Raw genomic sequence first — 13,736 nt, forward strand, 5'->3', positions numbered from 1 at the left:
AGCGCAACGGCCGCGCGCGCGCACTCTCACGTCTTCAAACAACACGAGCGCTGTCTTGCTCTCTCTCCCTCGCGCATATTAATCAAAATCAATTGACACGATAGTAAAAGTTCGGAAGACCGCAGTTTCACGTGGAGCATTTCGAGATTTTTAGAGATTAGAGACTCGCCTAAACTCAATGAACAACAGCTCAACACTAAATTATAAAGGCCTGTCTCATATAGACGCCTGTCTCGAATACAAGCCGGTGCAGTTCGACGATTTGGGAAAATAAAAACCCGGGAAGTTTTACGGTATATTAATTCTCAATATGTACACATGCATTGTTAATCTTTCTTTTCAGTCACATATATCGTGATATATCGTTGATGAAATTTCTTCCAATATATTGAATATCGTAGATATCGCGAATCGTGATATTATCATATCGTGGACCACATATCGCCACAGAATTGAATCGTGAGGTACCTGTATCGTCCCACCCCTAATTACAGTACATCACTTCTCAAATATTCCATGACTCAACATGTTAAATCGGCAAAAACAAGCGGTGACCAATGCCAACAGGGACAACACTGATCCAACAAAACTTGACAAAGTCTGTTGCTACTGGTCTCCGTCTGTCGGTGCAGTGTGAATTGGCCTTTAAAAGTAACCAAATAAAATAAACATTGAGTTTTTAATGTGATATAGCATTAAAGAGTTGGTTCACCCAAAAATTAAAATTCTTTCATCATTTACTCTCCCTTATGTTTTTCCAAACCTGCATGTATGAGTTTATTTCTTAATTTTTTTGACTAAAAAGAAGATATTTTGAAGAATGTTAATTACCAGAGAGTTGACGGTCAATGGCTACGATCAACTGTTTGATTGATCGATATTCATTGTTAAAAGTAGTAATTTCTTCAATAATTAGAGATCCCATTCCCACCCCAAAACACTTTGTTGAAGACATTGACATGTCAGATGGATCTTACAAACAGAAAACCATTTTTAAAGCATTTACACTCTTTCGGAAGTAAGCCTATGATATAATCAATTTTAATATAATAGTTTTAATTATTATTGATTCTGCAGATTAAAGGTAGGAGAAAAAAAACACATTTGAGTCTGATTGGCATCTGAATTGTCATACAGTACTTCCTCATGTACATGCACAAGCCCAGCCTGTTAACCTTTCATCTCAAGATAAAGTTTCATTGTTCATGTGATCTCATGATATTTGTGTGACTGTGTGTTACATGTGTCATGAATGTGCCTGGAATCTGGAAAACTACTAGGCAAAAATCCTAAATCTCTCTAGCTTAAGACCTGAGCTGAGCACTTTTGGTAGCGCTGTGCATATGGCAGGGTTTCCGTTGTCCGGTAATTACCGGACATTGGCCGGGAAAAAAAGGAAATGTCCGACAAAATTAAATCTCTTCGGTCAAATTGTCCGATTAAAATTGCGTAATAATCCCGCCCCCCTAACACAATATGAATTTGAGAATAAGCCTAAAATGTATAAAGCAAAAATACACCGACCTTTGGCTATGTTATAAAGGAACAGGCTCTACCGTTTGAAAGTTATTAAACATTTAAGCATTTCAAATAAAGCGCACGCCTAGAACGGCTGTAATATAGACCTAAACAACGAACGATTGAGTGAGACGTTTCAAATATGGCCAGGCCCAGGCCCAGGCAGGCTAGCCTTAAAGGAACACTCCACCATTTCTTTTTTTAAATTGGGGTTATTCACGGTCTCCCCTACATTTAGATAGGTGGGCAAATGCATGTTTGGAAGCACAGGCGAAGCACTGATACTTGGGCGCAGAGATATCACGCAACACCTGAAATAAAGCTTGCCACAAATAACCGGCGAAAGTAATGATTATGCATGAAACATTTGAATTGTTCATAAATTGATAAAGTTGACGATGCAGACTCGCCATCTTCGCAGTAGCGAACGCGCCTATAGAGAGAAATGCACACTTCATAGTGTGCACGCGCCGGCGCCTCCGTGTCCTGCTATATTGTCCACTATATTTGCTTCTTATTTATTAATCCAGGCAAATTTGTTGATGAAACATTGATTAAAATTAAGATACAATTTATACAAAACGAAATTTTCAAGCAAAAATAATATTCGAAGATAGCTGGGTTGATTATTATTCGAAAATCGCACCCCTCCACCACATGCACGATCATGTATGTACATGACGGGTGTAAATCGGACAGTTAATCACGATCCGATACGATATCGATTCTCTCAGCCAGCGATACGATATTTGCCGATACCTCAAACAATTCTACGATTCGATTCGATTCAGGGCTATATCGATCGATTAATCGATATTTAGATATTATGTGCCAAGTGTACACAACCAGTTACGTTTATTAATTCACAATACATCCAAAAATATATAACAAGAAAGTTTATTTAAACTCTTTTAAAATTGCACACCCTCTCCCAATTGGGACATTTACAAGTTGTTTGTTACAAGTAAAAAAAAAAAAACATGATATATGAAAATGAACAAGAACGGAGTTATCTGTTTTTGAAATATTCTGTTATAAAGTTCATTGAAAGGATTTAAATATTTTATTGTGTGGCAAAAGCAGATAACTCCACATTTCATGTTTTAGAGTTAAACAAAGCCAAGTATTTGCTATGATACATAATAAAACACTTAGTTAATCTTTGTAACGTTAATCTCCTCAGCTGACATAGACGCCTGTCAAACTTTGTTGTTGTGATTAACATACACGCGATACAGAGAGCTTTTCACTCACCACTAAACGTGCTGTTTTAGCAAGCTTCCGTGACAAAGTTTCAGCTTTTATTTTACTTTTACGCCCCGACGAAGATATCACGGGTTCATCAAGTTCGCTGAAATCCATCCTCGATCACTTTTAGTCAGCTTTGACGAAACTCCTCTCAGCTAGCGCGTATTTTCAAAGTGACAAGCAGCCTTGTCACCTGACCTGAATACTGCGCACTGATTTGCTAAAACAGACTTTTCGGGGCTTGTTGTTTCTGCTGTGAAACATGAACTCGAGTCTCGAGATGACAGTGGAAAATACCGGCTTTTGTGACAAAGGGTTCAGTCAATCTTGTCAGGCGTCTATTTCAGCGGAGAAAAGTAACGTGAGGATGTGGAGTGTGTCAAAATAAAGGTACCGTACATCGATATTTTAGGTGTGGTATCGATGCATCGTATCGTTAGACGTTTGATCGATGCATCGTTACACCCCTAATGCACGCACACATGCATTAGGCTACACACCAGAGCATGTGAGCAAAGCGGAGCGGTGTGACGCTTATTATTAAAAAACTTAAACATACGTTTCATATTTATAAATAATATAATGTTATTATTTTTTTATTTCATCTATGTTGATTATATGAAAAGGGAACCGCATGAGATGAGTAAGATAGGATCATAAGATGAGCAATATATCGGAAAATATATGGAATGGGTCAGATTTTGACCACTTATTTAGTTTTGTAGAAAGCCTTTCTTTAAAGTTTATTTCGTTTTGTATAAATTGTATCTTCATTTTAATGAATGTTTCTTCAACAAATTTGCCTGGATTAATAAATAATAGAGTGTAGAGTCTCCGCAACGGCGATAGATTGAAACGCGCAACTCGCGCAGCGCGTCGTCCATGCAACTGATAGCAGCAGACACGAGCGCTCAGCTTGATTTCAAAAACAACTGATTTTAGCGCTAGTCACTTTGACCGGCACCATTTTTTTCTAGCGGAAACTCTGGCATATGGGCACCTCTGGCAGCTTGTTCAGCTCTTCTCTGGAACCTTTCTGCCTGGACATCTCAACTAGTGTAGGCTAATTACCTGTTCATTAAACCATGTGTGCCGTTTGTCATCAATGTCTGGCAGCAGATTTAGAGGCGGGGGGTTGAGTACTTGGCAAGGTGAGAAAATGGGACAAAAATAAACCCATGATCAGGGTGAGTGATGTGACAAATGAGACGAGTGATTATGTAGGTAGATTGTTGGTGTGATGACAAAATGTTTTTACTTTAGTCTTTATGAACACACATTTTCCAAGAAACAAACTAAAGAATGCAAGCATTTGATAATTATTTGTGGTGTATGCTAAGGTAACAGTAACAAAAAAGTCTGTTGTCAATAGTGTACCGATGTATGAAGCACAATTCGCACACAAGCTACTTTTAAACCAAGCAGTTTTCTGTTGGGAAACGCGGCATATACGTGTGACCAAATTGAACCTGTTGTGAAATCTGCGTCTGTAAATCTTTCACCCTCATACGCAAAATTCCTGATTGCGTGCAGCACAAGCTAATTAATATTCATGAGGCATGTCAATGTAGTGACATCACAACCCACTCACCTTTGACACCTTTAAGTTTGTTCACACTTGAAGACCTCTTAAAGGCTATTCGCTGCCCAGAATATAAGGTAGAGATGGGCAGATGGGCAGTATTGCCATGCCACTAAAGCAGCTAAGTGGAACTGGGAAGCAGAAATAATCTGATCCTCTAAGCGTGTCTTGACCCCTTCACTTGGCCTAGCAGTGCACAGGTGCAGAAGCAGGTGGACGGGGCTCAGTGCAGTAAACCCAAATGTCTAACTTTATATGCATCACACTCAGGGTTTCTCTCAGTTTGATCTAGAAAAGTTCTTCAAAAAAACCTAAATGTTGATTCGACAAAGCTTTGCATGAAAGTTTAAGAAAAGTTTCAAAAAGCCTAGGACATTGAAGCTTATATATTATTATATATATTATATATTGCACAGAAATAGGCTACTGGTTTGGTTTGATAGATAGACCGATGAATAGAGAGGGACAACACTGTGTGTGTGTTGGGGGGAGGGGGGGTTGTGTGTGTGTCCAGTTTTGCACGCGTCAATAGGCCAGGTTTTATTAGCCATGTAATTGCCGTCAGTTTCACTGTCAGGACATTCTCTTCTTTCACACTGTGACAGCCTTCCTCTGACAGCGATCACTCTGGCAACCTCCTGAACCACATGTGTATGATACTGAGAAATAGGAAAGAAAGATTCCTTAATGCTAGACATGTTTGAGAAGCTGTCAGCACATTAGCATTTCATTTGAAGTCAGTTATGTGTAACAAATCCCTAATCATTTTTTTAATAGTCGTTTGAAACATTAGGCTAAGCACACAACAGACTGTATACGGTGTCCTTTTGTATTTTAATATTATACAGTCTAAAAATGCATTCACACGTGCGTGTGTTTTTTAAAGAAATTAATAATAAATGCTTTTCTTTTAAACTCTCTTCATCAAAGAATCCTGAAACATGCATCACATTTTCATTTAAATAATAAGCAGCACAAATGTCCTTAACAGTGATAATAATACGAAGAAAGGTTTTTTGAGCTTGAAATCAGCATATTAGAATGAGTTCTGATGGATCAGTGACAACTGAAGTCTGGAGTAATGATGCTGAGAATTCAGCTTTTCCTTTACAAGAATAAATTCCTTTTCAAAGTATATTCAATGTAGCAAATTAGCTCAATGAAAATAGAATAATTAATTATTATTCGTTATAATTTCCATATGTAATATACTTTTTAATTAATATAGTTTATAATTTTCCATATATAAATGATCCAAATATTTATAACTCGTTATAATTCATTATAAATATTTGGATCAGTTAATAAAATGAACTTGATGTAGCAAAATACATTTTCAATCAATGAGCCTGTTCATTTTACACAACCCCAACCTTTATCTGAGCTCATGCACCTACATTTTTTTATTTAAAAAAAAAATTTGAATAAAATTTTAAAGCACACTAGTATGATAAATTGTACAGAATATCTTTAATGTTTAAACAGGAAGTTTGTTTTTAAATGCTTTTTTTATCAAAATGGGACAAAGTCACACTTGTTGTGTTAGCGGTCAAAAATGACCAGCCTACAAAAAAAAATGCTTATAAATCTCTCATTATGCTATGTTATCACCAATTATTGTTTTCAGCCTTTTTGTCTACTTGTTTTCTTTCAATTAGGACAGGTTTTGTATTTGATTTTTAAACTGATTGATTGTGGGCTTTATATTGGTATGGGGGAGATCAAAAATAAGAGAAACATTTAGTGTTCAGGAGGATATTGGCACTTAGTTTTGTTGTTGGGTTATTGGTCTGTTGGATTATTTATTAAATATAAAGAATTAATTGTGTGTCTGATTGGTCCAGCTGCTAAATCAAATAGAAAATGTATTTTTAATTGTGATAATATTTCACAATAATAATGTTTTTGCTTTATTTTTGGTCAAATAAATGCAGCATTTGTGAGCATAAGTGTCTTCTTTTAAAAACACTTTAATGAGCTCAATGTAAGCACATCTACTGTTACATCATTTCATTACTTTAAAAGCAAGCTGTAACTGACGTACTTATGGATTTACTCTTATTTTCAGATCATTTTGTTTATGAATCTATTCTAAGCCTTCAATGGGACATTAGGTATTAACACTGTGCATTTTTGTGTTTTTTTAGGTACAGTATCTCCTACATTCCATTTGCACGGTAAGTAAATACCTCCTTAATGTTTCATATTTACTTCCAATTTCATATAATTTTGCCTACATTTGATCTAAAATCTTAAATAAAATGAACTGATTGTTTTATTATTTTATAGAATAGATATGTCCAACACTGAAATCTGATTGGATGAGCTATGTTTGCAATGTGTGCTACAGTCTACTAGTAAAAAAGTTGCACAGAAGCGTCTAGTTAAACCTGATATAGCCTAGGCTTTACTGATGTGCAATACTTAACCGTTTTAGTCAGCTAAACTAGATTAGCTCAAATGCCAGTTTAAATCCCAGTTAACTTCAGTGGAAGTCAGAAGTTTGTCTTTAAATGGCAGCATGTCAGACTGTGACATGTGACTCTCTCAGTTCATGTTTGTTGGGTGGGATTGGGTTGTGTACATGGGGAGCTGAATTCCCTGAATGAAAACATGTTGTTATTTACTCATGGCCTTTCGGCTGTTGGCCTTCACCATATGGCTCTAATCCCCTACTGGAGCGTATTGCTCTCCCAGTGCCATGCAAATGGCTGCTTGTTTTTCATCTTGAGCCTGATAAAGGTCTTTATCTAATACCTTAAAGTCGTTTTGCTTCTGTTTCTTTGTTTGAGGCTTTTTTTGTGGCAACTTACTGAGAATGATTAAAGAATGTAGGCTCTCACCTTGTGGAAGTGTGCTATATCTTGGAAGAATGTTTGAGCTGCTCTTTTCCATACATTGAAGCAAATAGGGTTTCAAACTTCAAAAAGGACAGAAAAAAAGCACCATAAATGGACCGTTAAAGTAGTCCAACTTCAGTGGAGAGGAAATGTATCAGTGCATAATGAATGAGTTTTGGTCTGTTCATCAAAAAGCTAGCATATTGTTTTTGAAGGCTTGAAATATACAGTAGCACACACTGTAAGCTTTTGTTCAATGGAAAAGAGCAGCATGAACATTATACAAAATTTCTCTTTGTGTGTTACACTGAGAGTGTGTAAATTACAACAAGAATCTTTATTTTGGAATCAAACTCTGTTTACAGATATTAAAATCATTTTAGGGACTGGATGACAAAAAAAGTAGGGATGCACGATGATATCGGGACAACATCGGTATCGGACGATAAAAGCTTAAAATGACCATTATCGGCATCGGCAGATATGAATATTACTGCCGATGAGCCTTGCCGATAGGGTGGCGTGTTTTCTATGCGCACGTGACGACCGTGAACGGAGCGCGCCAGCAGGTTTTTGATCGTGGATGATTAAAATGTCTCCACGATCTGCTTTTGAAGAAAAATCATAGTATCGTGCATTCTATCAGTTCAATTCTGGCGCCTTCATCTCAACATACTGTACAACGTGACGTACATTCACATCACATCACATGTAAACGCAGAGGTAGAGTTACACTCACGGGACACTGCAATTCACAAAAGTTCATTATTTCCATGTGCGTCAAAGTCTTGCTAGTTAAACATGTCATTCACGTGCTGATGCGCTGTTCTAACATGCGCTTTTCTGAGCGCGTACACCCGACGCTCACAGGAACTAAAAGCCTGTCACAGCGCCTGCATACTGGACTAAGTTATCTTTCGAGTATTATTGCGCTAATACTGTCAAATACACACAAGGTTTACATAAACAAAGTCGGTTATGTCTAAAGTGAAAGCAAACAGAGAAAATCTGCTTGTCAAATGCGTGTATATTAACGCGTCGCGTGCAGTTCTTAAAGAGACAGTATCTATAATATGCTGCCGCTTGTCCTTAAAGAGATACTGCACCCAGAAATAAAAATTCTGTCATTATTTACTCACTCTAATGTTGTTCCAAACCTGTATTAATTTCTTTCTTGTGCTTAAATACACTATGGAAGTCACTGGAGTACAGCAACTGTTTGGTTGGCCACATTCTTCCAAATAACTTTTATTTTCAACAGAAGAAAGAAATTTATTTGGGTTTAAAACAACTTGAGAGAGTAAATGATGACAATTAAAATTTTTGGGAGAACTATCCCTTTAAATGTTAATAAAACAACACAACACAAAGAGGAAATCACTCACTGCTCTTGACTGAGAACTTTAATAGAAGCTGTAATAATTTTTTTTTGCACTTAAAAGAAATACAAATATATCGGCATCGGGCAAAATTAGTTTGAAAATATCGGCATATCGAATATCGGCCAAAATCCAATATCGTACATCCCTTAAAAAAAAGGAATCCAGAAGATTTAAAGGGGAGGTGCAAAAGAAATGAAAATAACAAAATGCAATCTAGCTTATGATAACACTCTAAACTAACTATCATAAACAAGAAGGCAACATAAACAACTTACGACACACATAATACATTCTAGGGCCGGCGGTCGCCTCATTCGCTGGAATCTTGAGCATTATTGGATCACCAAATATAAAAGAATCGTTAAAACGTTTTGCATCCCTTGCTGAACCCGGCGACCCCCCTTCTCTCCAGCCAGAGGTGCTCGTGCATGTTTCTGATGGATTCTGACAGCCAGGACACCCCCCACACGCGCACACACACACACACACACACACACACACAACCTGACACCTCCCTGCTTCAAGAACCTCTGAAACAATTCCTCTGAATTCCACCTGCTGCTTTCGTTTCATTTTAAGACCAAACCCTTGACTCATCTTTCCATTTATCAGAAGCCGGTTCATCTTTAGAAGCCCCTCTCACCATTGTTTCATTGTTGATTGTTTTCCCAGAAACAGCCGCACCCTTCAACAAGCTCAGTGATGCTGTTTTTGAGTGGCTTAAAACTGTGGGTTAGAGGGCTCTCCTCATTGTTTTTACTGGATTAGTATGAGCAGGCTCCACGTCATGAGCTGTTTATCCCACTGATCTCTGTTTTGAACATTGGGCTGTGCACATGTTTTTTCATGAGCATATCCACAATCTAATATTTTAATGCACTTTTTGAGCCATTAAGTTTCCAAGAGACCATGTCATTTGGTTAGTTTGATTGTTTTTTGTTTTTTTTTGTCTCGAATACGAGTGTTAAGATTATATTTATTAGTGATTTAAACGTAGTTTTCCCTCATGTTGTTTCAAACCTGTATGACTTTCTTTCGTCTTTATTCCATACAATGAAAGTCAATGAAGTTTGGATCCCAACATTCTTCAAAAAAATAAATATACAGTACAAATTAGGTAGGTTTGATTAATTCATTTCCTTGAATCAGACAGTCCATTTCAATCAATTCAAAACTATAATTATTAAATGATTTACAGTACATCCCTCAAAAATGCTCTGCGTGACTTTTTTTTTTATATTTAAAGTTTTAGTAAAAAAATAAATGAACTGAAGAGATAAATGTTGTTGTTATTATTATATATATATATATATATATAATGAATTACTGAATATTGACCATTGAATATTATTTTAGTATTTCGGATACAATAATAGTTGTTTCATTTTAATTTTAGGTAAAACAAATCGTATTTGTATAAGTTTGTCTATATAAAGGTTCAGTTTTAGTTTCATTTAAGTTATTTTAGTACTTATAGCTGAAATAAAACAACTGTTGTTTTTATTTTATTTCAGTTAATGTTTATTTTATCAAGTAAGGAAAATGCTTTATAGTTTTAGTTTAACGATAATAACCCTGTTTTGGGTTAAATGATGGTCCCTCTGACTGGGAAAAACAACTCTTTTTCCGAGCTGTTTCATAAATATTGTGATATTGAAAACATTAGGCTGAACATTAGGGTTTACTTAAAGCCCTTATGTATAATGCATTATAAAAGTATTTGTAATGCAGTAATTATGCCTTGTAATGCACCTTACAATGCATTGTATGGTCTCATGAATAATTGTAACCACAGTTATAATACATTATAATACTTATCTATTCATTGAACACACCTTTAGAAAGTATAATGCATTAAAACGCATGACAAACAACCAATTTCAGAATCTGCAAAAAAAAAAAAAAAAAGAGATCCAGCCCTAATATCTACCCCTCCTCGTCGGTTATCTCCCTATGTGTCAAGTAAAAACATAACACGTTTGTATTTTTGGAAATAATATGCTAATAATAATCCCATAATGTCTCTGCTGTTGTTTTAGCGCCCCCCCCCCCCCCCCCATAAGTTTTGGCTTATTCAGGTTTTTTTTTTTTGATGGAAATCCACCCGCTGTGCTGGAAAGCCGGGGCATCCGTTGCGCCGATATTTCATCAGAAAACAGGGGGAGTTAATCATCATTTATTTATGTGCTGTATGTGCAGTGCTTTTAAGGCTAAACACCAAACGCTCTCCCGATCGCCGCGTGGGTGCGTGTAATGCCAACGTTCCTCAGTCTCCCTTCTTTTTCTGTCCTTATTTCATTCTCTCTCTGATTCTATACTCTTCCTTTTAACCTTGACTGCTTTCACACCTCCTCCACTTCCTGTGAATTTTGAGCATGACAAAGTCTGCATAGCAACACATTTGGAGAGGGTGACAGAGGCGGAGGAGAGAGGGAAAAGGGTGGAGGCTGAGGCAAGGAAGGCACCGTGACCTTGTTCTGCTGTTGCCTTGGAGACCGTGATGGTTACCTCATCTTTTAGCTCCATATCAGGGCTGGGCGATATAGATACAAATATTTTTCGTCCTAATTTTTTCAGCATCTCAATATTTATTATTGAATTGCTCCTTTTCCTTAATCAGAGAGAACCAGCATTTTCAAACAAACAGCCACTATTGTAATTACTCTAAAAATAAAATGCAGCAAAAATATCATAAAAAATTGTCAAGTCATGATTTTTATTTTTATTTTATAATCAGGTTTTTCAGTAAATTAATGCAGAATGCGATTCACAATATTTATTTGAGTGATGACACAAAGCAATTTTCCAGTCGATTCATTTAAAGCCGGGCTCAGACTACAGGAGTTTTTAAATCTTAAGAGATTGTGAAATCTATTTGCATCGCGCACATAAGGAGAATCTTCACAGATTTTCTTTTCACACTTCAAGATTTGAAAATCGTGGCTCATCATACACTACAAGATATTCTTGAGATTATCATGCCAGATTTAGCACCTCACGGGGGAAGCGGATGTAAACAAAATGGATTCTGTGTCAGGTAACTTGCTGTTGATATTATACGAGGAGACATTATAGAGGCAGTCGTGTTGTTTCCACATTTCCACCAGCCGTTCCTCCTCTGTTGTCCACCGGACCCGTACAGCTGCTTGTTGTTTCGCTGTCGCCTTTTTAAAAGTTCCATCACTTCCGTCTCATTGCAATCATAGTCGTAATCATCCCAAATATAAAATCCTATATATCAGACATGTTTGATATTTTCGGGGCGGCCCCATGTGTCCACAAGCAGATCGAGAGGTTTAAGATTTGATCTGTAAACGCCTCACATTAACAGATAATCTGTGTCAAACGACGGAACCGATCAATGCCCTGGACGCATTGTTTTCGGGCATTAATCGGCCTGAAACTCCTGTACTGAGCCCGGCTTAAGGCAACCACACTATGTAGATTGTAATGTGGAACGAAACGATTTCCAATCAGAAAACGAGCTGACGGAAAAATAACACAACTTCATCCAAACCGCTTTTTTCCCCGCAAATTTTCTGTAAATAGCAGTCCAAACACTGTTAGCGCCATTTATTCTTGCCTGTCGTCTGCCATGTTTGTTTATTCTACTGTCACATTTGACCGCGAAAGATTTTGCAAGATTTCCCAGACGGGTCACATCGTGGCACTCCACACTTTAAGAACAAAATCAACATTTTGAAAATCTCATAAGATTTTAAGGGCCAGATTTACTAACAGCTTACGCCAGCACAAACCCTCTTTAGCCGTTATAAAACTACTGTCAGGTTTAAAGACACACAGTGGAAACATTTGCACTAAAAAGGCGTGGCCAGGGTTATATTTGCGGCTGATCTTATTGCATATTCGTTTGTAGGAGTTTCCCTTTCAGACGCAAAATATATGAGAGGAGAGTAATTGAATCATGCAAGTTGATTTACTAAGGTTTGCGCTAGTCAATTTACAAGGATTTGCGCCATTATTTAACTCAGAAAAAAAGCATGTTTTAAACCAGACGCTAATTTTCCGCTGCTCCTGGTTGGTCATTATTGGAAATGAAACGGCTGCGTCTGTGTTCTTTCATTTACTTGTCGTCACGTCGAAGTAGATCACGCAAAGAACTTTCCACTCCCATCTGCGCTTTTTTTGGAATTGCGCTCACGCTAATTTTCCCTGTTTAGTCAATCTGGGCCAGCCTTTAGGAGGTTTGAAATTAACTGAATCTACCAACTTCTTGTAATAGAAGTTTAAATCTGAAAAATATCAGAGAATCATACTCTCTGAATGAAACATTTAAGCTTTTTTTTTAGTTTCTAGACAAAACTAGTCTAATAAAATGATCTTTAGGAAAATGAATACCCTGAAAAGTGCATTACAATCATCATTATTTATAAACCGTACTCCGTACCTGGAAAATGAGGTTGATCTGCTTCTTTTCATGCAATGTATTCCCACCAAAACATAATCAAATATGCAAGAGCTCCACCCAGTCACAACAAAGGAAAAAAACAAGCCTTTTTTAGAACAAAGAATTAAATTGAATGTTGAGGTAATAAACCACATTAACAGCAAGCTATCGGTTTATTTAGGATTAAGTATGATTTTCATCATAGTATTTTCATTATCCATCTGTTTCTGTGGATTTTGCTGTGAGCCCCCACCCAGTATAATACTCCATTGAGCCGTCAGCCATAAACAAATGTCTTTTCATTATCACAGGGATGCTGTCATGAAGTGTTTCACCTCCTGTTTGAGCTGAAGTGTCCAGTATTCCTTCTGACGACAGGTCCTGCCTTGCAAGAGTGTTTTTCTCTTTCATTTCAGAACTTCTCCAAGACCTTAAAAAACGTTCATGTTTTGTCTTAATCATTTTTTTAAAATATTGTGTAATGTTAAGAGTGAATATGTAATATTTGCATTTCTTACAAGCCTTACTTTTTTTTTCTAAAGCTTTTGTTGTTTTTATTTTGTGTGTGGCGGATGATTACATGATAAACTGCCAGTTGAAACGGAGTGAAGTGCTTTATTACGTGTGATGTTTATGAATGAAATCTACTACTGCTCACTTTTGTACAGAAAAATACCTTTCTACCAAATATAATAACAAGAGAAAAACCCTATTCTTATGATGCAACATTCACACCAAATAAATAAATACAATACTCA

The 13,736-nt window shown here is 36.8% G+C and overlaps 1 protein-coding gene across 2 annotated transcripts in view; it reads left to right on the forward strand.

The window, feature by feature from the left end:
- The window catches only part of sft2d1 (SFT2 domain containing 1), a 28,673-nt gene extending 14,937 nt beyond the window's left edge, over positions 1-13,736 (forward strand). For both annotated transcript variants that reach the window (XM_056249481.1, XM_056249473.1), the window contains exons 7-8: positions 6,496-6,525; positions 13,290-13,736. In XM_056249481.1, coding sequence (XP_056105456.1) covers positions 6,496-6,525; positions 13,290-13,329 — 70 coding nt within the window. In that variant the 3' untranslated portion in view covers positions 13,330-13,736. The remainder of the gene's footprint in view (positions 1-6,495; positions 6,526-13,289) is intronic.

Source organism: Rhinichthys klamathensis, unplaced genomic scaffold (assembly GCF_029890125.1).
Source record: "Rhinichthys klamathensis goyatoka isolate OS25496 unplaced genomic scaffold, OSU_Roscu_1.1 h1tg000003l_1, whole genome shotgun sequence".
NCBI classification, from domain to species: Eukaryota; Metazoa; Chordata; class Actinopteri; order Cypriniformes; family Leuciscidae; genus Rhinichthys; species Rhinichthys klamathensis.